Raw genomic sequence first — 22544 nt, 5'->3', positions numbered from 1 at the left:
GTGTAACCCATAACATTTGGTGCTCCTCTTCCCTGACCTTGCACAGTGTCTGTGCAAGGAGGCTCCTGGGGGGGAAGGTGTGTTTCCACCCGTCCCGCAGTCAGCTGTGCGCAAAGGCATCCAAGGTGGGCCTCGGACAGGGAGTACCAAAGCGGGCAATGGGTGGTGTCGTGAGAGGCAAACAGGTTTACCTGTGCCTGTTCGAACAGCACACAAATGAGCTGGACTGCATAGAGGTGGAGTCGGCACTCTCCACAAGGCGTATACTGACGAGAGAGCGCGTTGGCTGTCTGGTTCAGATCGCATGGGATGTTTGTGGCCCGCAGCGAGCGAATCACCTGCTGACTCCACAGGAGGAGGTTAGCTGCTGTGAGCGTACGCCACCCTGGCGATTGATGTACGCTATGGGTGTCATGCTGTCCAGGCAGACCAGCACGTGCTGGCCCTGCACTAGAGGCCGTAGCCTTCTCAGCGCAAGCAGCACACCCCACAACTCTAGGCAATTGATATGCCAGCGCAGACTGGGGCCCGTCCAGTGCCCTGCTACTGCGTGCCCGCTGCACACTGCACCCCACCCCTGCAGTGAGGCGTCCGTCGTCACCACGACATGCCTCGTAACCTGCCCGAGGGGAACCCCCGCTCGGAGAAGGGTCATGGAAGACCAGGGGGTTAGAGTGCATCGGCAGAAGGGCGTCATCACCATGCGCCTGCTGCCGGTGTGCTACGCTGTCCTCGGAACTCGACTCTGTAGCCAGTGTTGAAGCGGTCTCATGTGCATCAATCCGAGAGGTATTACCCCCGCGGAGGACGCCATGTGTCCCAGGAGCCTCTGAAATTGTTTCAGGGCTCTGAAGTGTTCCAGGCAGTTCAACAGTGACTGCAGACAGCTGCGCCGTCATGGTGACAGAGTTTAGTTCCATACCGAGAAAGAGAATGCTCTGCACTGGGGAGAGTTTGCTCTTTCTCGGTTGACCTGCAATCCCAATCGATCTAGATGCCGGAGCACCAGGTCCCTCTGTGTACACAACAGATCACTCGCGAGCGAGTGAGCCAAGATAAGCCAGTCGTCGAGATAGTTTAGTACCCGCACACCTTTTTCCCCAAGGGAAGAAAGAGTGGCTTCCTGGCGAACTGGATCGAGTAGCCAAGACCGACCGTCCGGATCAGCCACCGAGACAGTGAGGGCAACTTTTGCCAAGCTCCCAGGGACTGTGACAGGGGGACCAAGGGGACGATCTGCTTCACCATTCCCACGGAGGGTGGTTCGTTGGCCGGCGGAGCTAACCGTATGTTGCAGGGGTTTCCCCGACGGGAAGGTTGGCTCCGCCTTATTGCCTACCTGGCGGGACAACGGCACTCACTGTCAGTTTGAGCGTGGTGACAGCTGTCGTGTGTGTACGACCTCACGCCTCGCCAGGCTGTGAGGTCGGTTGGCCTAGCACAGTCCAGTGGAGTGTGCGATCGGCTGCAAGCACACCTGGGGAGAACAGAAAACCTCTGTGAGTAAGTGGGCGCCAGGCCCTGAGAAGGGTCCGGCTTTGGTGAAGAGGCAGGAGCCGTCCCTTACCGACCGATCAGAGCCGTGGCTGTGAAGGTCTGGCCCGATGTTGTTCTCCCTGGGGTCTTCCCGTCAGTGTCCCTTCTCGCGAGAAGGTTGCTGACGAGGTGGAGGTTCCCCCTTCGACCTCCGCTTCCGGGGTGCCACCTGTGGGGGCAGAGGAACCGATGTTGAAGGGGTCCTTGGCTGCCAGGAAGCAGACGTCACGCGGGATCTCGGAGGCCTCTAGGCGGCCGAGTCAAGGCGCAGTGCTTCTTCACCGTCAAGAACTGCTGAGCGCAGTCCTCGACGGTGTTACCAACAACCCACCCTGTGAGATGGGTGCATCAAGAAAGCTGACTATCTCGGTGTCACTCTTCTGCGCAAGGTACAGCCGGGGGTGTCTCTCTTGGACCACCACCGTGGACATCGTCCGACCCAGGGCCCGTGCCGCCACCTTGGTCGCCCGTAGAGCGCTGTCAGTGGTGGCACGGAGATCCTGCATTATACCCCGGTCAGCCTTACCCTCGTGGAACTCCCTCAACGCCATGGCCTGGCTGGCGGGTTAACGTTCGCAGAGGTCCCCACATCACTAACGCTGCTAATACAGGCAGACTTCGGGGCCGTAGCCACTGATGTCACGGCCCGGGTAGCAGATTCCCGTAGGAAGACAGCCACCCGTGACCGCAACTTCTGAACGACAATCTGCTGTTTCTGTGTTTGATTTAGAACTTGTTTCAAAAAGCTTAATGTAGATAAAGTGAACGGATCAATAGAAGACATGTAAGCGAGTGAATCCAAGTATTTCCAAAAACAGATTCAACCATGTGCACATGTAGAATGCAATGATGCATAACCAGCAGAACTTGATTTATACAAGGTGATGGCAAAACACATGATCAGGGAATGATTCTGCGGGCTTGTGTTTTTATAACAATAAAAGAATGTTTAACTCAAAAATCTTAACAAATTTTAATTAACATTCCACATCTTAAAACTTTAGTGACATAAAGTTATGGTATATCTGATCCTGACTGACTGCTGGACCATCTTAAAAATGTCTGAACGGGAGTGGATTTTGTGGGTATACACTTAAATAAAATAATGCAATTCTAGAATGGACACGTTAACCTTATATCATTAACCGTGTTTCTTACGTGATATTGAGATTATTTTTTTGAGGGCAATAAACAAGCGATGTGAATGCGCACAGTCTTTATATAGTGTCTTTGTACAATGGTTGTTTATGCTGTAGATTAGAGGGCTGTGTTTGAATTGCAATGTGACTGTACTACACTTTACAGTCCCTAGCCATCCTTCTAATTTGTCAAATTTCTAAAATCTATATAAAACTCTAATTAAATAACCTGGCAATTGTGACATTTATTTCAGCATGTTTGGCAGTTACCTAATCCTAAAACAATATTAATTACTATTAAATGAATTTTTTTTCAGTATCTCAAATATTTCATGAACAAACAGAGAGATAAATATTAACAAACCATTACAACTAGAGGGTAAGTAATGTTACTTAACCTGACATGGTTGTTACTTGTTAGTTTTTGGTAGAGAGCCGAGAGATGTGACTACAGTAGATGTTGTTGTCTTCAGTTATGCCAGACTACAGGACTTTTACTGTACATGTTCCCATGGCAACTATGCTGTAAACAGCCGAAGGGCTACTTAAAAATAAAATAAAATCATTAAAAATGAGAATATTAATTAAGTACACTTTACATTTAAAAATGTTACTTAAATTGAAAATAATAGTGTGTAGGCCTACTTTACCTTTATAAATGTAACTTTATATTTTTTCATAAATGCCGTTAATTCGTTAGAAAGCAAAACATGTCTAACCTGATAAAACTACATTTCCGGTCAGAGGAACTTTCATAATTTACCGTCGGTATAAAATAGCTCCAACAATCTGTGCTATTACTGTTAGGCTAGATTTTGTGATATTTAAAATAAATATTGCACTTAAAACGTATCTCCGGACGGAGAAATGACGCTGTTGTGTATTTCCCCTTCAGCTCAACATGCATGTGCAAGAAAGTTTTACGTCACGAGTGTATTTTCGTCACATGACGGCGCAGTAGGTGCAGTGAGACACCGCAATCCTTTCGTGCTCCTGTACCAATTAAGGCAAAAAGATAACGAAAAATGTTTGCTCTGTTTTTATGTTAAGAGGCTCGGTTATGTTTTGGGGCTGCGTTGCTGCATCTGGCACAGGGTGCCTTGAATCTGTGTAGGTCACAATGAAATCTCAAGACTATCAAGGCATTCTGGAGCGAAACGTACTGCCCATGGGAGGTTAGGGACCTCCAACAGGATAATGACCCAAAACACACAGCTAAAATCACCAAAGAATGGATAAGAACAAATATTGGACTATTCTAGAGGCCTTCTATGAGTGCCGATCCGAAGCCCAACACTGATGTCAAACCTGCCCATCAAAAACTGAAGGCTAAAACTAATCCAGGAGCCCACACTACCCCATATACAAAAACGTTTTCTGTCATCATGTATCTATTAAAATGAAATGGTCCATCTGATCCTATGCAAAGGAAAAGTTAAAGACAGCTGGTGTCAGGCTTTGCCTGTCGTTTTATTTTATTTTGGGTTTATTCTTATCCAGTTTGCTGTGTTTTGTCGTTTGCCTTTGTCTCACGTCTGGTAACCCATTAAGGCTCTTACTGCTGTTGATTTCCCTCACCTGCTCCTCATTTGTGTTCCCTCTATTTCAGCTCGTTTTGCCATTCTCTCCGTGTGGCGATGTAAATTGTTTGTACTGTGGTCCTGCTGTTTATTCCTGGAGTTTACCTGTTCTTCTGTTCCTACATAGGATCGAGTCAGCCTGTGAGCCGGTTTTTGATTTTATTTTTTCCCTACGGCTCTCTTTTGGTTCTCGTGTTCCTTTTTTGGATTCAGTTGGATTTTCACTCACGGAGTCTTTTACTACGGAGTACCTGTGTTTCGGTTTGGATTTTCCTGCCTGTCTTCTCTCACGGAGGTTATTGCCGGCCGTGTCTACTTTGTTCTCGTCAGGAGTGCCCTGCCGACTTACTGTTGTATGGTTGACGTTGTGCAAATAAACTGGTTTTGACTTACCTGCATCTGAGTCCTTTTGCGTACCGTGACAGTACATCGCCACCAAAGATGGACTCAGCAGAAGAGGTCGATGTTCGCCGTGCCATCGCCAGCCAGGGATTGCTTTTAGGACGTCAGCAGCAGGAGGTAGCGGAGATTCGTGTGGGCATCTCTACTCTCTCCCAACAACTCGCTGCTATCGCTCATCACCTTGACCAGACCCAGTCTATACAAGCGGCAGCTTCAGCTAGTGCTGCACCGGTTGAGACGGACGCAGTCTCTTCCCGCCGACCGGAGCCTCGTCTCAATCCTCCAGTTCCCTACACCGGTGAGCCCACTTCCTGTCGCTCATTTCTCTCACAATGTTCTCTGACCTTCTCCCTACAGCCCTCCTGCTTTTCCACCGAGCAGTCGAAGGTAGCATTCGTGGTCATGCAGCTGAAGGGTGTCGCCAGGGAATGGGGTACGGTGCTCTGGGACAATAAGCATGCCTGCTGTGCTTCTTTTGAGTTGTTCTCCCAGGAGCTTAGGAAGGTTTTCGACCGGTCTGCACTTAACAGCGAGGCAGCTCTGTCGTTGTCCCTCTTACAACAGGGTTGCAGGACGGTCTCTGATTACTCCATTGAGTTCCGTACATTGGCTTCATCTTGCGGCTGGAATGACAAGGCTCTTTGGGATCGGTTCTTGCACGGATTAGCGGATCGTGTGCTGGACGAGATTTATTCTCTGGAGCTTCCTCCGATGCTCGACGGGCTGATACAGCTCGCCCTTCAGGTCGATTTTCGGCTGGGACTCCGTACTCAACGACGCGGGAGGGAAACCGTGGACGGGGAGTCCTCTAGCGTGTTCAGGGATGTTGTCCAGCCCCCTTCTCTATCTCCGCCCCAGGAGGAGCCTATGCAGATCAGCCGTGCCCGGCTCACCAATCAGGAACGTCGTCGACGCCGGGCCAACAATTTGTGTCTCTATTGTGGTGATCCTGAGCATTTAGTGGCTGGTTGTCCACTTATTAAGAGTCGTCCAGTCAGCTTGTCTTCTCGTGGGGTAAGCATTTGCTCTACTGTTCCCCTTTCTCACAGCCGGACTGTTCTTCCCGCAGTCATTCAGTGGAGGGGAGTTAGCCACTCGGTTATTGCCCTCATTGACTCTGGAGCGGAGGGTGATTTTATTGACATTGAGCTGGCTAAGAGGTGGAGGATTCCCGTAGTACCTCTCGCTCAGTCCATTGCGGCTGAGACGCTCTGCGGCACGCCTCTCACACACATTTCTTCGACTACTGAACCTGTTTCGCTCACCACGTCTGGAAATCACACCGAGAAGCTTCAGTTTCTCCTGATTCAATCTCCCTCCGCCCCTATCGTGTTGGGTCACGCCTGGCTGACTAAACATAACCCTCTTATTGACTGGAGAAAGAATGTTGTTTGTGAATGGAGTGATTTTTGTGCTTCTAATTGTTTAAACACTGCTCTTTCTCCTTTGATTTCTTCTCCTCTGTTTCAGGAGGAGCCTGTAGATATCTCGGGGGTACCTAAATGTTATCATGATCTGAGAGCGGTTTTTAGTAAGTTCCGAGCGACATCTCTACCTCCACACCGCCCGTACGACTGTGCGATTGACCTTTTACCTGGCACTTCTCCACCTAAGGGTCGCCTTTACCCTCTTTCTGGTCCTGAAAGGGAGGCCATGGAAAGGTATGTGGCCGATTCCTTGTTGTCCGGCATTATTCGTCCCTCTTCCTCTCCGGCTGGGGCGGGGTTTTTCTTCGTGGAGAAGGATGGTTCCCTTCGCCCTTGCATTGATTACCGGGGGCTGAACGACATCACGGTTAAGAATTGCCATCCTTTGCCGTTGATGTCGTCAGCTTTCGGTCTCTTGCAGGGTGCTACCATCTTTACGAAGCTAGACTTACGCAATGCTTATCACCTGGTCAGGATAAGGGAGGGGGACGAGTGGAAGACCGCCTTTAACACTCCCACAGGCCACTTTGAGTATCGTGTGATGCCTTTTGGCCTGTCGAACGCTCCGGCGGTTTTCCAGAGACTCGTCAATGACGTGCTGAGGGACATGGTCGACCGGTTCGTTTTCGTCTACCTCGACGACATTTTGATTTTCTCGCAGAAAGAACGGGACCATGTCCAGCACGTCCGGCGGGTCTTAAGTCGGTTACTTGAGAATCGCCTGTTCGCTAAGATGGAGAAGTGTGTATTTCACGCACAGTCGGTTCCGTTTATGGGTTTTATCTTGTCGCCCGAGGGTATTCGGATGGACCCCAGTAAGGTAAGAGCAGTTGCTGATTGGCCTACCCCGGTTAATCGCAAGGCGGTCCAGCGATATCTGGGGTTTGCCAATTTTTACAGACGGTTCATCCGAGGGTTTGGTCAGGTCGCTCTTCCCTTGTCGGAGCTCACCTCCACGTTGAGGCGGTTCGTGTGGTCAGAGCGGGCTCAGACTGCGTTTGATAGACTTAAGGGTCTCTTTACGTCTGCGCCCATTCTGGTTAATCCCGACCCGTCTCGTCAGTTCATTGTGGAGGTCGATGCTTCTGAGGCGGGGGTAGGAGCGATCTTGTCCCAACGTTCTGCCCCGGACGACAAGATCCATCCCTGTGCGTTCTTCTCCCGCCGGCTCAATTCCTCGGAGCGGAATTACGATATCGGTAATAAGGAGTTGTTAGCTGTTAAGCTTGCGTTGGAGGAGTGGCGTCACTGGTTGGAGGGGGCTAAGGTTCCCTTCTTGGTATGGACCGACCATAAGAACCTTGAATATATCCGTTCGGTTAAGCGTCTGAACTCTCGGCAGGCTCGCTGGGCTCTTTTTTTGGGGCGTTTTGATTTTGTCATCGCCTACCGGCCGGGTAGTAAGAATGGTAAGCCGGACGCACTTTCGCGTCAGTTCGAGGTCGAGGCTTCTTCCTCCCTCCCGGTGTCCGTTCTTTCCCCCACTCGGGTGGTGGGGGCGGTCACTTGGAGGGTGGAATCCTTGGTTCGCGAAGCTCATGTCAACATTACTCCCCCGGCTGGTGTTCCAGCGAATCTGTTGTTTGTTCCTCAGGCGGTCCGTACCGACGTTCTCCAGTGGGGTCATTCCTCCAAACTAGCTTGTCACCCAGGAGTTGCTCGCACCTTGTCTCTTATTAAGCAACGGTTTTGGTGGTCTTCCATGGCGCAGGACGCTCACGAGTTCGTCTCGGCATGCCCGGTCTGTGCGACTAACAAATCTTCTAATCGTCCCCCGGCGGGACTCCTGCATCCGTTACCCACCCCTTCAAGACCCTGGTCCCACATTGCCTTGGACTTCGTCACGGGACTTCCTCCGTCCTGCGGCAATTCCGTGGTCCTCACTGTGGTGGACAGGTTCTCGAAGGCGGTACATTTTATTCCCCTCCCTAAGCTTCCGTCTGCTAGTGTAACTGCTAGCATCGTCCTTAAGGACGTTTTCCGTATCCATGGCCTTCCCGTGGATGTGATTTCTGACAGGGGCCCCCAGTTTGTTTCTAAGTTTTGGGCAGAGTTTTGTCGTCTCCTGGGGGCCACTGCCAGTTTATCCTCTGGTTACCATCCACAGTCTAATGGGCAGTCCGAGCGGGCGAATCAAGATCTCGAGAGGGTCCTGCGTTGCGTTGCTTCTTCTGAGCCTTTGTCTTGGAGTTCTAAGTTGACAATGGTCGAGTATGCTCACAACTCCCTTCCGGTTTCGTCTACGGGTTTGTCGCCCTTCCAGTGCTGCCTTGGTTACCAACCCCCGTTATTTCCCTCCCAAGAGGCTGACGCCTCCGTTCCATCTGCTCAGGGCTTTGTTAATCGGTGCATTCGCACCTGGAGGATTGCTAGACGGGCTCTCATTCTCGCTCGTAGACGCTACCAAACATCAGCTAATCGCCGTCGCTCCAAGGCGCCCTCTTACGTGTGCGGTCAAAGGGTTTGGTTGTCTACATCTGACCTTCCCCTTCATGTCCCCGCACGTAAGCTGGGTCCCAAGTTTATCGGCCCTTTCCCTATCACTAAGATTGTTAATCCTGTGTCAGTTCGCCTCAAGTTGCCTCCCTCTCTTAAGCGTGTTCACCCTACATTTCATGTGGCCAAGATCAAGCCTGTTGTTCGTTCCCCCCTTCAGCCCTCGACCTCTGCTCCTCCGCCTCCTAGACTCATCGAGGGGTCGCCGACATATACGGTGCGTCGACTTCTCGATGTGAGACGGCGGGGAAGAGGTCACCAATACCTGGTAGACTGGGAGGGTTACGGTCCGGAGGAGAGATGCTGGATTCCTGCTCGGGACATTTTGGACCGCTCTCTCATTGATTAGTTCCTTCGCTCTCGTGGGTAGGTTTTGGATGCCATGAGGCATCTTTGGGGAGGAGGTTCTGTCAGGCTTTGCCTGTCGTTTTATTTTATTTTGGGTTTATTCTTATCCAGTTTGCTGTGTTTTGTCGTTTGCCTTTGTCTCACGTCTGGTAACCCATTAAGGCTCTTACTGCTGTTGATTTCCCTCACCTGCTCCTCATTTGTGTTCCCTCTATTTCAGCTCGTTTTGCCATTCTCTCCGTGTGGCGATGTAAATTGTTTGTACCGTGGTCTTGCTGTTTATTCCTGGAGTTTACCTGTTCTTCTGTTCCTACATAGGATCGAGTCAGCCTGTGAGCCGGTTTTGGATTTTATTTTTTCCCTACGGCTCTCTTTTGGTTCTCGTGTTCCTTTTTTGGATTCAGTTGGATTTTCACTCACGGAGTCTTTTACTACGGAGTACCTGTGTTTCGGTTTGGATTTTCCTGCCTGTCTTCTCTCACGGAGGTTATTGCCGGCCGTGTCTACTTTGTTCTCGTCAGGAGTGCCCTGCCGACTTACTGTTGTATGGTTGACGTTGTGCAAATAAACTGGTTTTGACTTACCTGCATCTGAGTCCTTTTGCGTACCGTGACAGCTGGTAGTCACTAAACTCATGAGAGCGTATGGCTGTCTCCTTCTTTTTATTTAGTTTATTGAAGGTGGTAGTCTAGCATGTCTTCTTGTGCCAGCCTTCTATGTTTTTATCTTGATATGTACTTTCTATGTGATCAGACAGCCTTCAAATGATTGACAAATACTCTTAGGAATGTGACTGAAGATTTATATAGCTTTCCTGTGGCTGAGTAGTTAGAGCATGGCTTAACAATACCAAGGTCATCGGTTTGATCCCAGGGGAGTGCATAAAGTTAGAGACAAATGTATTGTGACGGGGGTAAGAGACACGACACTCACACAGCACTGATTCGAGCAACCCCAGTGGGGAATTTATTATAACATAAACAATACTCATAATATAATGACGATGTCCGGGGTGCTCGTAAGCTGTCCTCCGTGCTTCCTTCATCTAGTCTCTCCCTCGCTCTCACTCTCACTCGGGGGAAGAGAAGACACTGCGTTGGGCGTTGTGGAACCAGTACCCCGAGTGTTGGGAACCCGCAGCTTATATGCCGGGCCGTTTCCCAGGTGACGCTGATCCTGGACCTGCGCCTCGCCACAGTATAATACAATGCAATGTAAATCGCATTGGATAAAAGCATCTTCCAAATGCATAAATGTAAATTATGTGAAAGGAGGCTTTTCGCAATATTGGCAAATAACAAAATTGTCTTAACATGTCATGAGAGTTGGTGTCATTTATGTGTCATATGATCTCTGTCTCCTGAAATTTACAGCAATGTGCGATCTGATTAGACAGTGCCTGGTCTTGACTGCAACAAGATGAATATTGATATGGGACATCTTAAAACATCCCTTATTTAAGAAAAAGTAACTTATTCTCTAATAGAGACATGCTCTATATGTCTTTGATTGTTTAAGTGTAGTTAGATTATAGAGAAGTAGTAAGAAACATAGCAGGCTTTACAAAGATTTTTTAATCATCTTTGATTTTCTAGTTTAATACCTTACTTTATTGTATTAGTTATTTAATATAATAATAAATGTTATATTTACAATATTATTATATTAGTCATGTGTATTTGTGATAATCAGCAGCTATGGTATTATCCTCCACCTTCTTTTCTGTTTTTCAGTTTATATTCAGTCTCTTCAGATGTCCCAACACCGATGGAGAGATGACCCTACCCCTTCGTGGACTCCAGATGACATCAGTTTTGGATCATCATTCAACACTCTCACATTTTTCCCTGTACAGTGGAAATATTTGTGTTTCCCAATCCCAGTCCTCAGGGCATGCAAGAATGTTTCCCTAAATATAAAACTCCTGATTCAAGTCATCATCGACTCATGAGTTTATTCAGGTGTTTTATATAGAACATTCTGCAACGGGTGCCCAGAGAACTGGGATTGGGAAACACTTTTCTTTGATCATGTTTAAGGTTGCTTCGATTGATCGGTCGTCGATCATTGTCTGCCGATAAATGTTTGAAAAGAATTGATTTGGGATCAAGGACGATCAGAAGAGCTGATCAGATGAAGCAAAATTTGAGTGATGATTTTATGCGCCGCTAATATTGCTTTACTATTCACCGGTGAGGCAGTTCTAGCAGGTATCCGACAAACATGAGCATTGTTCAGCGTACATGCAGAGGAAATCTGCAAGAGAACAAGATGATGAGGCGAGCGGTTCGACCAATTACGGCGCCAAAGAAAGCTGTAAAGTAAATCTGCCTGGTTTATTCTAATAATCTTAAAAAAAAATCTGATTGCAATGAAGTAAGACAATTGGGGGGAACTCTTAAATTATAAATTCTTGCAAGTAGAAATTCTCGTTAGTAAAAAATCTGGTTGACTATAGCATTATTGCTTTCGGGTTTTGTCTCAGTTAGCGCAGTTACATCCCTACATAGCGTCCATAGGGAAATATAAAGTTTCTCACTTGTTCGCCTCAAGATTAGGGTCAACGACATGAGTCAAATTATCCCCAAACTACATCATACACGACAACCAAAATAGAAAAAGTCTTCAAGCTATCTGTTTTCCAGCTACATTCACAAATATAAAAAAGTAAGTAATGTTTTGTCACTAAGCTGTAGTGCTGTCAGTTTGCTGAAATTTTAATGGATTTTAAAGATATCCTTATCGCTATATTGAAAAATGACCTCAGAGCTACGAGAGCAGAAGTGGCTTAGCTGGCTGGGATTTTAGTGCATCATCACCCAGCAAGCATAAAGTCTATTCTGAGTGTATGTGAAAAGTGTTTGTAAAAGATTAATTGTATTATTTAATTGTTTGATGTAATATTTTAATTTTAAACACATTGATAAGGATCAGGAAATACACTACCTGTCCAAAAAAAGTCACCACCTGGATATAACTCAGAAAATAGGTAAGAGCCTCCCATTGGATTGGTGGTCTACGATTAGCATTGTTAAGCGCCCAAAGAATGAGGTCAGCTGACTACCTGAATATACTGAATGACCAGGTTATTCCAACAATGAGTTTTTTTCTTCTCTGATGGCACGGGCATATTCTAAGATGACAATATCAGGATTCATCGGGCTCAAATTGTGAAAGAGTGGTTCAGGGAGCATGAGACATCATAATAGGCCACCAAGTCCACACTTTAACCCCATTGAGAATCTTTGGGATGTGCTGTAGAATACTTTGAGCAGCGGTCAGACCCTCCCATCCAAGTGCGCCGCCAGGAATTTTGGGCCCCATGACAAAAAATCTAATTCGGCCCCCTCTATGCAGCTGCTGTCACCACATCTCTAGAACCTAACTGTACCATCAAAAGCTTTACATAACTATAATTAAAGGCTTGCAACTGTCCTGCTTCTTCTAGTTCAATACTAGTACTAGCACAATATTTTCTGCTGGTGATTTGTACATGCATGCAAGTCTAGTATGAAGTTCACTATTTGATGCAAGATTAAAAGCAACCACAAAAAATGTGCTGAAGGCTATTTTTTACAGTATCAATGTATTTTTATTGTAAAATTTGACAATATGGAAAATTCTCTTAACAAAATTATTATAAAGTATTATTATTAATTATTATTATAATTATTAGTGAAAGATTTAAAAAAACGAACAAACTTAAATATATATTAACTTTTAAATCAAAATAAATTAACATCATCCTCTCAAAACATTGAAAACAGCAGATTTGTTTAACTTAGCTGCACATATATGCCAACAAGAAAATAAAGTGGACATGCAAAATGGAATTTTCACAACAGGTTTACTTTTCCCTACACTGATTAAATTGTGATTAAATGTAGGCTAACACTAGTCTGTTGCTAGCTATCTTATTTCACTCTTGACGACAACAGGTTAATACCACTCACAGACTATAGGCTACCCACCTTTCTTGGTGAAAAACTGGGTTACAGCTTGACACCCTTTGCTTGTTTTTTACTCTCTCTCTTTACTCTCTTTCCTTTTTTGAAAACCAGATTTTGATTTAACGTTACTAGGCAAAATTGTGATCACTGTAGTTCTGGCGCATCGACTGCAACTAAACACAGTCACTGAGAAAGCTAAGGCAGGACCAAACCATTTCATGCAGATACAGTGTCGGTAAATATGGATGTTTACTTTTTGGTCAATGTGGAATTTTAACTTTTACTGCGAAAAACAAAGATATCTTTAATTTATTTTATTATTACTGAATGATGATAGTTTAATAATTTTATATTTATTTTTACCTTTTTTGAGGCCCCTGTCAGTCAGAATTGTCCTAACTTTTCCCACTATACGGCGCCCCAAAATGTCCTGATGGGCAAATCAACTGTGCTGAAATAGTGGGTTTTTAACACTTAGTCCTCTTAAGTGAATCTGTACACGACTTTTTTGCAATTTCATCAGACACTTCAGTCTTCGTTCCCCTGTTTTGTGTACTGGGGTGGTTTGTCTCTAGAATCCGCTGTGATGCGCAGCTTTCATATGTTCCTCCATGTCAGTAGCTGGCAGTAATGGGTTGCGGTCGCCAAACGTTGACGCACAGGCAAGGGAGGGGAACTCTCGTACCTGTTCCACCACAGGAAGTAACACTGGACTACACTTAACTGTACAACAGGCAGCAAATACGACTTCAGGCTGGGCAACGATACTGTACCACGGAGAAGAAAACTCCATCCACACAGGGGGAAAGTCGAGAAGGAGGGGAGGCCCTGCAACACCGGAGGTGAGCTAAAGCGGAGTTTTGGGGCTCAGACGGTGGGCTTTAACGTTACGTGTTCTTTAAACAGAGGCCGCATTGACAGCTAGCTGGTCATGTGCAACATATGTACGCTGCTAGTGACGCGACGCGACATAACTAGAACGCTCCCGTTATAATGAAAGTGCAGCAAGCTTAATTATACGCTTTTCGGGCTGTCACGTCAAGTTGCTTCCTCGTTTTGGCGTCAACTTGCTCGACTCAGCTGTGCCTGTCGACAGCGTATGAGCGCTTTCTGATGAGAGCGCAGAGCTGGTGTTTAAGAAGCGCTGGGAAATGTGAATCTGACTCGCATCAGGCCCGTGTGCTTGACACACACCCCTGGTTTAGCAGCACGGCTAGCGGACTGACACTAGCCGAATCATAGGGTGGTAACAGTCCGACGACAGCGCAAATGAATCGCTTTTTTCTAAACTTAAATTTGTTGATTCGTGAGATTGAGGGTTGATGGATGGTTAGCGTCAGCGAGGAAACACGCCTCGAGAGGAAACTTGAAGCTTGTCTCAGTTCTTAACTATGTCTTGTGTAATTTCACTTTCTTTTTTTTTTCATTTTGCTTAGTCAGTCGTTTTACTGAAAGTTAACGTTGTAGTTAACCAGATACTTATCTGACTGTCAAAAGGACACTTTTGAAAAAACTATACATTTACTGTTTCCATTCAATTATCAGTATGAACCGTCTGTTTACTACAAAACCGTTACGAAACTCTTTCAAGTAACTTGGACCGTGTTGGTTCCCATACGGTAAAATGCTTTTTGCGTGTTTGACCAAATTGAGCATGTAAAGTTAGCAAGTTATTGTCGATTTTTTTTAATGTCCTGTCTAATGTTTTCATTATTTCATTTTGAGAACTTTTAACTGTCACGCAATCAAAATAAATAATTTTTATAAAATTACCTGATTTGGTAAAATATTTGCGTTAAATTTAGTCCTGAATTTATTTTTGTATTATCTGCTTTATTTTCATATCCTTTTTTTTAGCAAACCTTTTTGGCAGATTTTGAAAGTGTGTGGATCCTTCGTCTATTTTTGGATATATTTGCTGAGGATGTATGCACCGAAAGTTACATCATATGTTGATATTTGGAATAATATTTGGCGCCATGACATATTTAAATATTCACACATTTATTTTTTTCCATCTGAAGATGATGTGATGCTTATACACATATGAGCTCTCTATTACAAGGATAAACGGAAGCTAGGCAAGCACTGCCTCCATTACTTCTATATTGCACATAGGAATGTAAAAACAAATACTTAACAAATTAATTGAAATATGGAAATAAATGCATACAAAAGTAAGAAAAAATACAGGAAATAATAAAGACAAAAAAGTATTAAGAACTCAATTAAAAAAGCATTGTTTTCATCCTTTATTTTCCTAGTTTTATATTTTAGTTTAGTATTTTAGTTTTCTCATGATAGTGAATAAAAATTACATTTTGATCATCCTTCTAGCAAATGCACTTTTTGGGAAGCATGGAGAAACTTGGCTAACTATACAGTCCTGGTTGATCTAACTTTAATTATCAAGATATTAAGATCCTTTAGATCACCAGAAAGTTCCTGTTACACTGTGTCTACGCCGGATGCGGGCGGCAAAGGAAAATAAAACGCATTAGAATAATTTTACATTTTGTCCACACCGGATGCGGTGCGGCACGGCACGATGCGACAATCCCATTCGCTCCGATAGCGTGCGATTTAGACCGGGTGTAATTCCTCATTGCTAATGTCAGTCTTTAACATTAAGATCAATATAATTCTTACAGTTTAAACCACAACTAACGCACTCCTTTTTCTCATTCTTTTCAGCTACGATGGTGGGTGAGCGACGCAACGGCAACCTGCTGGTTCAGCTGGGCCCAAAGCAGCAGGCCTACCCAGAGGAGCTGATCCGTCAGAGGAGGACTCACGATGGCCAGACTGAGTACCTGATTCGCTGGAACCTGCAGGCTGTGGATGATAGCAACAGCTCGGGCAGCAGCAGTGAGGCAGGTGGTGGCGGAGGCAGCAGTTCGGGTGTCGGTGGATCAAGTGGCTCCACCTCAGGAGAAAGCAAGACGGAAAGCATCCTGATGTGGATGTCTACAGAAGATGTGTATGCCAACTGCCCCACTCTGCTAGGTAAACGCAAGGCAGACTCCCAGAGGCCTCTGCTGGAGGAAGAGGAGCGGCCCAGCGGCCAGTTCCCAGCCAACGTCACATTCGAGGAGGGCGAACTGTCGGACATGAAGGATGACGTGAAGAATCTTGTGCAGCGCGCACGGAAGCAGATGGCTAAGAACAGTGACTTCGGTATAAGCATCACGCACACCATCCACGTGCTGAGCGCCTATGCCAGCATCGGCTCATTGGTGGGAGTCTTCAAGGAAACGGGCGCTCTAGATCTGCTCATGGAACTGCTGTGCAACAAAGAACGACAGAACAGACGCAGCGCTGGCAAGATGCTGCGGGCATTGGCTTCTCATGATGCAGGTAAGAGCTTCATTATAAGATTTAATAACCTTAGCATTATTTCAGAACTTTAGCTCTTATTTCATGGGTGGGTTCCTATTTAACATCGAAGTTCAAGGTCTCACTTCCTAGGGTATTTCCCCAGCATGTTATTATGATGAAATGAAAGGAACCATAAACCTTTCACTGAAATTGTATGATTACTGCTGCTAACACTTACTACATTAAACTGTATTGCTTAATGCAATATTGACTTTTTACCTAAACTATTCCACAAAAAAATCGACAATCTTTATTTTTCATGGATGAATTATGACAACCTAAGTCTGGATTCGTTTCCTATGTGTTTTTCTATCCCTTCAGGCTGTTATAGACTACAAGACTTTTAAAATAAAAAAAATACTAGACATACACTTGCAGACTTTTTGTACCTTTGCATAGAAAAGAATACATGATAAAATTTGTAGACTGGCACAGACTTTCTGCAACAAATCCAGACTCTCCAGATCCTTGTAGTGTATGCCAGCCATTAGGGCATGTGTTTGTGTCAGTGGATATTTACTTGAAATGTATACTTTATTGATAAACATCTTTATTTGAATTTAGCAAACTTGCTGATGTGAGGTTCGATGAGTACAGAAGGTGTGGCCCTCAGAATCCCTTCGGTGTCTTGTGAGATATTGGTGATTGTGAGTCATCAGTAAATGGCTGTGTGTCATAGAAGAGGCCTTGATCAGAGCACATCTACGGCAAACTCTCTCATCTGTGTTTTTACATTTTACATTTAAATTTTTAGGCATTTGGCAGACGCTTTTATCCAAAGCGACTTACATTGCTTTATCCTATACATTTTACATAGGTATTTGCAATCCCCTGGGATCGAACCCACAACCTTGCGTTGTTAACGCAATGCTCTTACCACTGAGCTACAGGAAAACTTTTTTTAAGTGTAGATCTGCCTTATGAAGGGGATGGCTTTTCAGTTCCTCTTATTATTCATTGACACTCCCCCACAGGATGTACCCGTTGAGTTATAGTTCCTTGGAATGGCCTGAGCCATTGAGAGAGAGAGTTACGTCAACTCCGTTGACTCCAATCAAACAGTTTTTTCACAGCAATGGCGGTTTGTGGATCCTCTCAATAGTTCCCGGAAGTTACTAGTAACACATGGAGCTGCGGCTAAACGGATCAATTGATGTAGCTTTAACATATTTAAAGTTGCAAGTCATTAAATTAATTAAAAAAATTAGAATTAAAAGAAAAACAGAAACACTTTACAACAAGGTGCTATTTGTTAACAATAAGTTAATGCATTCGCTAAAATGAACAAAGAATGAACAATACTTCTACATCATTTATTAATATTAATTCATGTTAATTTCAGCATTGACTTATACATTATTAATATAAAATGTTGTCACTGGGGATGTGCGAGACTAATCGACTAGTCGTTTAAATGTTAAGCTCCTACTATTCCACACTAAAAAAAGACACAAAATGTTAAAATTTAACAGGGCTCTAGACTAACTTTTTACACTGGTTGCACTGTTGCACCTAACTTTTTTTCTTGGATGCACCAGCTCAAAAGTTAGGTGCACCCAAATTTTAGACCGCATCGCATTTAACGCATTTAACATTTTCCTGCTTTAACCCAGTTCACTTTTTTTAATGACCATAGGCAAAATTTACTTGTAAATGTTTATCTTACAAACTGTTTAACATTAAGTTCTTCATTTGAAGCACAAATCTACAAGAAAGGTTAACTTACTGAAAAAGTGTTGATGCTTTAAGTGCTGCAGTGAAGTGAAACTTAAACTTAAAAGATCTAAAGATAAATGGACCAGGGCTTGAAGGCTCCGTGTCAGAGCATTGCTTCTGATTTTCGGACGGATCAGGCCTTAACTTTAATGAGGCCTTAACCTTTAACTTTAACATTATTAACGAAAAAGTTGTGAATTGTTCTTTTCATCTTCTCTCATCATCGGCTGCTACATCCACTCTGTTTAACTAACAGCATTAGGCTGCTCACCTCTCTGTCTGCAGCACACGCATTTTCAAACGTACACCAGAGGTTGCGCTACAGTTTTTTTTGTCCGTCATTTTGACTGACATGCTCGTAAAAAATCCGTCATAATCTTTTATTTCCCGTTATTATGGTTCAAGGTGCCGTTAGGTGGTAATTTGTATCTTCGTGACGTCATCACGCTGTACTGGCGTCTCGGAACTTGTTGTATTGTGAAACAACCGAATGCCCAATAAAGCCGTTACAGTTTTTGATAGCATATTCAAGCCCTTTCCAAATCACTTTTTATTTTGCTCATATCTTGTGTATGTAACAAAAGTTATGGCTGAGGTCGACTGAAGCGCTTTGATTTTCAGGAACGGAATTTGGAGTAAATCGTGTTTAAAATTCAGTGATGAAATTGAAAGCACAACAGTCCAGTATCACAAATAAAAGTAACTTTACAGCGGTGAGAGACTTACTCTATTAACAATTTATAAAAAAATCCTGATGTTGAAGTCTATAAAAATACTGTACAAAACCGTTTGAATAAAACGAAAGTAAAGAAAATGGTGCAGCACACTTAAAGAATGAGAGCTCTGCCATTATCACTACACAAGGAAACTAACAAACATTACGGATAACTAATAATAAGCATTGAAGCAAGTTTGAAGTTGTTTATCATGTGCAGTGTCTGGACTTTTGATCATCTCATGTATGTTTTGAAATCGCGGTCCGGCTGCTTACTCCCGGTGCTGCAGACTGGGAGCTCTGTGACTGTCAACTCACGAAAACATGGTGTAAAATAACTTTGCGTGACATAGTTTACACAGGACTGGCGGGAAATGTGCATTGATACTCCTTCATTCTTCATGTTATGTGGTTTACTTGGATAGGTGAACTGTCTTTCCCGCGTCCCAGCACGATATCCGCCGGGTTTTCCCTGAACGCATCATATGTCTAGTCCATAACAATGACGGGTGAAAACACGCAGGTCGCTTCGCGAGCAAGTCATGCTGAAGGGAAACGGGGATTTACAAATTGCCCTCATTGTGATCCGAGAAAATGATTTTTCGAGAATTTTCAGTTAACGCGACCTCTGGTACACACACGTGCAGGAATATCTGGACCACGGCCAATCAGAGGGGTTGTCCGCCCTTCACTATCTCTGATTGGTTTAGACCACGATATGTGCCTGATGTGTGTATGTTGATGAATCCCATGAAGACTTTCCCATGAAGAATTGCAGAGACTTTTTTCCCTTCGAACGGCTGGTCGAACCGGTGCAACCTCTTATAATTTTAAATCGCACCATTGAAAAATAAGGTCGCATGTGCGACTAAATTGTTTTCACTCCAGAGCCCTGATTAAAGGTGCGGTTCTTTGGTTGTTGTACAATGGATGTTCATGTATCTTGTATTAAAATTTATATTTTACTCTTCTCACAAAATCAGCGTTTTTTTCCGGTTTTATAAAGCCCTCCTTCCTAAACGCTATAATTGGTTAAGTTGACCAAGTCTGTTGTTATTGGTTCCCAGCTTAGAGTGTGTTTCTTAAGATGTCCCACCCATAACATATCAGCTAGCTTCTACTTCTCAGTGCTTCTTGTGATTGATTTTTGACTAACTAATTTTTGAATATTGGCATCACAGGGAACGGCACCTTTAAATTACTTTCATTTAAAAGTTTTTTTTTTTTTTTTAATTGCATACTAAAACAATATGTTTGAATATATAAAAAGCGGCACTACGTAGGATTGGCCACTTAGTCGCCATCTCAGTTTGTAATTGCTACTGCATGTTATGTCCTGAGGTAAGTTGTGATTCGGCACTGTTCAACTGCACGTATGAGTCCGGTGTTTTGAGTCGTGGCCTGTGACAGTGCACCGGAGAGAATCTTCACTATGCATCAGCAGCGCATAATAAACACAGTTAGCAGCATGGCGGATGATATAACATGAAACAAAATATAACATAAATAGACCCAAATAGCGCTAATGGAGGCTGTGTTGAAGTGTTTTGATATCATTTCGGATGCTGGGTCATTTCCAAACCTACCGTTTTGGCTGGGAATCTCCAGTTTTGTTATCTCTAATGGAAACTCCCTTAATGCGAACCGGACAGAAGATCCCCGAACATGGGTCTTAAATGTTGACAAGTAAGGTCATAAATCATTGTACATCATACAACTATATATTCAATATATTCAAATCCTTGCCATCATATCCGGGATATAAATTCAGATTTTTTTTATAAAATCACAGACTTTCACCTATGATAATTCGAGGCACATGAAAAACAAATGTGGGTAGGTAAATTCTAAATCACATGAGGTCCCCAGATAACAAGGGAGCTATGGTTTTTGTGTTATATATTGAAATGTCTTACCTGTTCAGAAGAAATAAAGTCATGCCTGCATCCGTTTTAAATCCTTTTACAGAGTTCACGCCACCTTTGAAATGCCTTGCCAACATTAATTCTTGTTTTCGCACGAGTCCAATCATATATTTTTCTTTGTAAACTGTCACCAGTTTGTACTTTCTTGTTTTTCACAACTGATGAATCCCCAGATTTCAACGCTGAATGCCGTTTAAAGGTAAAAGTACTAAACGCCGCCATAAATACTACTAAAAGTTGTATATAATCCAACCCAACAGTGATGTGTAGACGCTACAAATCGCCCTTCACTTGCAGCAACCACGCTCTAACTAACAGCAGGAACCTCTTCGTTCTGTGTACGAATGTGACGAAATGACGCATAGAAGAAAGACAACAAATAAGGATCTCCTGGAATAATAAGGCCCATGGACTCACTTGACGCACAAAATTGTTGTACTTCCGTTGTCACAACTCTCTCTCGCAATGGCTCTGCTTATGCCTAACTTTAGTGATGATTCACTTCAACCAATAGGGAGACTATGACTATTTGAGACTATGGCTTATTATGTAAAATAATGTGAAATCTGCTTTAATTTAGTAATTATCATTAAGACTACTTTCAGCCTACTTTCTCCTCATCTTGTGTACGAATGTACAGGAGTGTTAGGAGTCCAATTCTTGTTTTAATATTACCTCTGCTTTTAGTAGTACTATTTTAGTTAAATTTTTTGTTTAACAGTCTTTCCCACAGGATTTTTGTGAGACTATGGCGCAAAGTGATGTTATGTGATAATTAGTATATTCGTTACATTATCACATCGTACTTGCATTTACTCTCTAAACTGTTACATACGGTACTGTATTTTATTACAACTCAAAGCCCACCAAATCCGTTGTTGTTTATGGTACATACTTTTCGTTTTCATATTTATTTTTTTACAGGCAGTCGTGCCTACGTGCTCCTTTCTCTCAGTCAGCAGGATGGCATTGAACTGCACATGGACTTTGACAACCGCTACACACTGCTGGAGCTTTTCGCCGAGACCACCTCCTCTGAGGAGCATGGGATCTCCTTTGAAGGCATCCATCTACCCCAGGTACTCCTCCTCTATTCCTCTCCAGCCTGTGTTATCTTCTGGTAGTATCTTTTTAATGTTTTTATCTATTTAAATGATTTTGTATCTTTTAAAGATTCCAGGCAAGCTGCTTTTCTCCCTGGTAAAACGATACTTATGTGTCACTTCGCTGATGGACAAGCTCAACACTGCAGGGGTGGTGTCTGCATCTGAGCGACAGGATGTCGGCCCCTCCTCCTCCATGGCAGCCTTCCAATCAGAACATGCACGCGTGCAGAGGGAGTTTGAGTTCACCATGGCCATGGCCAATCTCATCTCCGAGCTGGTGCGCGTCATGGGCTGGGACCGCAACCGCCAGCCGCCGCTCGTCTTGAACGCAGCCAGAAGTGCACAGAACATAAGCAACGAAATCCTAAAACATCCAATTCGCTCCATCTTTCAGCCACGCTTCTCAGGTTCGCCTACAATCATGGTTGCGTCAACAATTGCCACGGTCACGCCACCAAAGAAGAAGAAAACGGCAAATGGTTTCAAGACACGCTCGGACTTCACTTCGCGTTCGGCTTACGTGGAGTATGTGCAGGACAACCTGAAGAGCGGGATGACGGTTCGTATGCTGGAGGATTATGAGGAGGTCAGCTCTGGGGACGAAGGAGAATTTCGCTACAGTAATGATGGTTCACCACCAGTGCAGGTCAGTGCTGTTATTTATTAGATTCATTTTCTCATGATCTTCTGTTTTGTTTTCATTTATTCAAGCTCTTTGGCTTTCTGTACTTACAGTGGTTTACTGTATTTGGACACTAAAGATCCACTTAAAAATGCATGGCACGACATGACATGGCCAATTCATAAATGAAAAACCCTAAAATCA

General features: G+C 44.2%; 2 protein-coding genes across 4 annotated transcripts in view; both read left to right on the top strand.

Moving 5' to 3' along the window:
- LOC130432134 (synapse differentiation-inducing gene protein 1) overlaps positions 1 to 12489 on the top strand; it is a 71201-nt gene extending 58712 nt beyond the window's left edge. Inside the window, exon 5 of the transcript XR_008908427.1 lies at positions 10662 to 12489. The gene's annotated coding sequence lies outside the window, so the exon portion shown is untranslated. The remainder of the gene's footprint in view (positions 1 to 10661) is intronic.
- Positions 12490 to 13438: 949 nt separating this feature from the next.
- LOC130431199 (cullin-9) overlaps positions 13439 to 22544 on the top strand; it is a 40337-nt gene continuing 31231 nt past the window's right edge. The window contains exons 1-4 of one of the 3 annotated variants that reach the window (XM_056760069.1): positions 13439 to 13720; positions 15573 to 16235; positions 21537 to 21691; positions 21786 to 22364. In XM_056760069.1, coding sequence (XP_056616047.1) covers positions 15578 to 16235; positions 21537 to 21691; positions 21786 to 22364 — 1392 coding nt within the window. In that variant the 5' untranslated portion in view covers positions 13439 to 13720; positions 15573 to 15577. The remainder of the gene's footprint in view (positions 13721 to 15572; positions 16236 to 21536; positions 21692 to 21785; positions 22365 to 22544) is intronic. The other 2 variants (XM_056760067.1, XM_056760068.1) reach the window with 2 other exon arrangements.

Source organism: Triplophysa dalaica, chromosome 11 (assembly GCF_015846415.1).
Source record: "Triplophysa dalaica isolate WHDGS20190420 chromosome 11, ASM1584641v1, whole genome shotgun sequence".
In the NCBI taxonomy this organism is placed as follows: domain Eukaryota; kingdom Metazoa; phylum Chordata; class Actinopteri; order Cypriniformes; family Nemacheilidae; genus Triplophysa; species Triplophysa dalaica.
The sequence above is the reverse complement of the archived record's forward strand: the minus strand, read 5'-3'. Positions and strand labels throughout refer to the sequence as shown.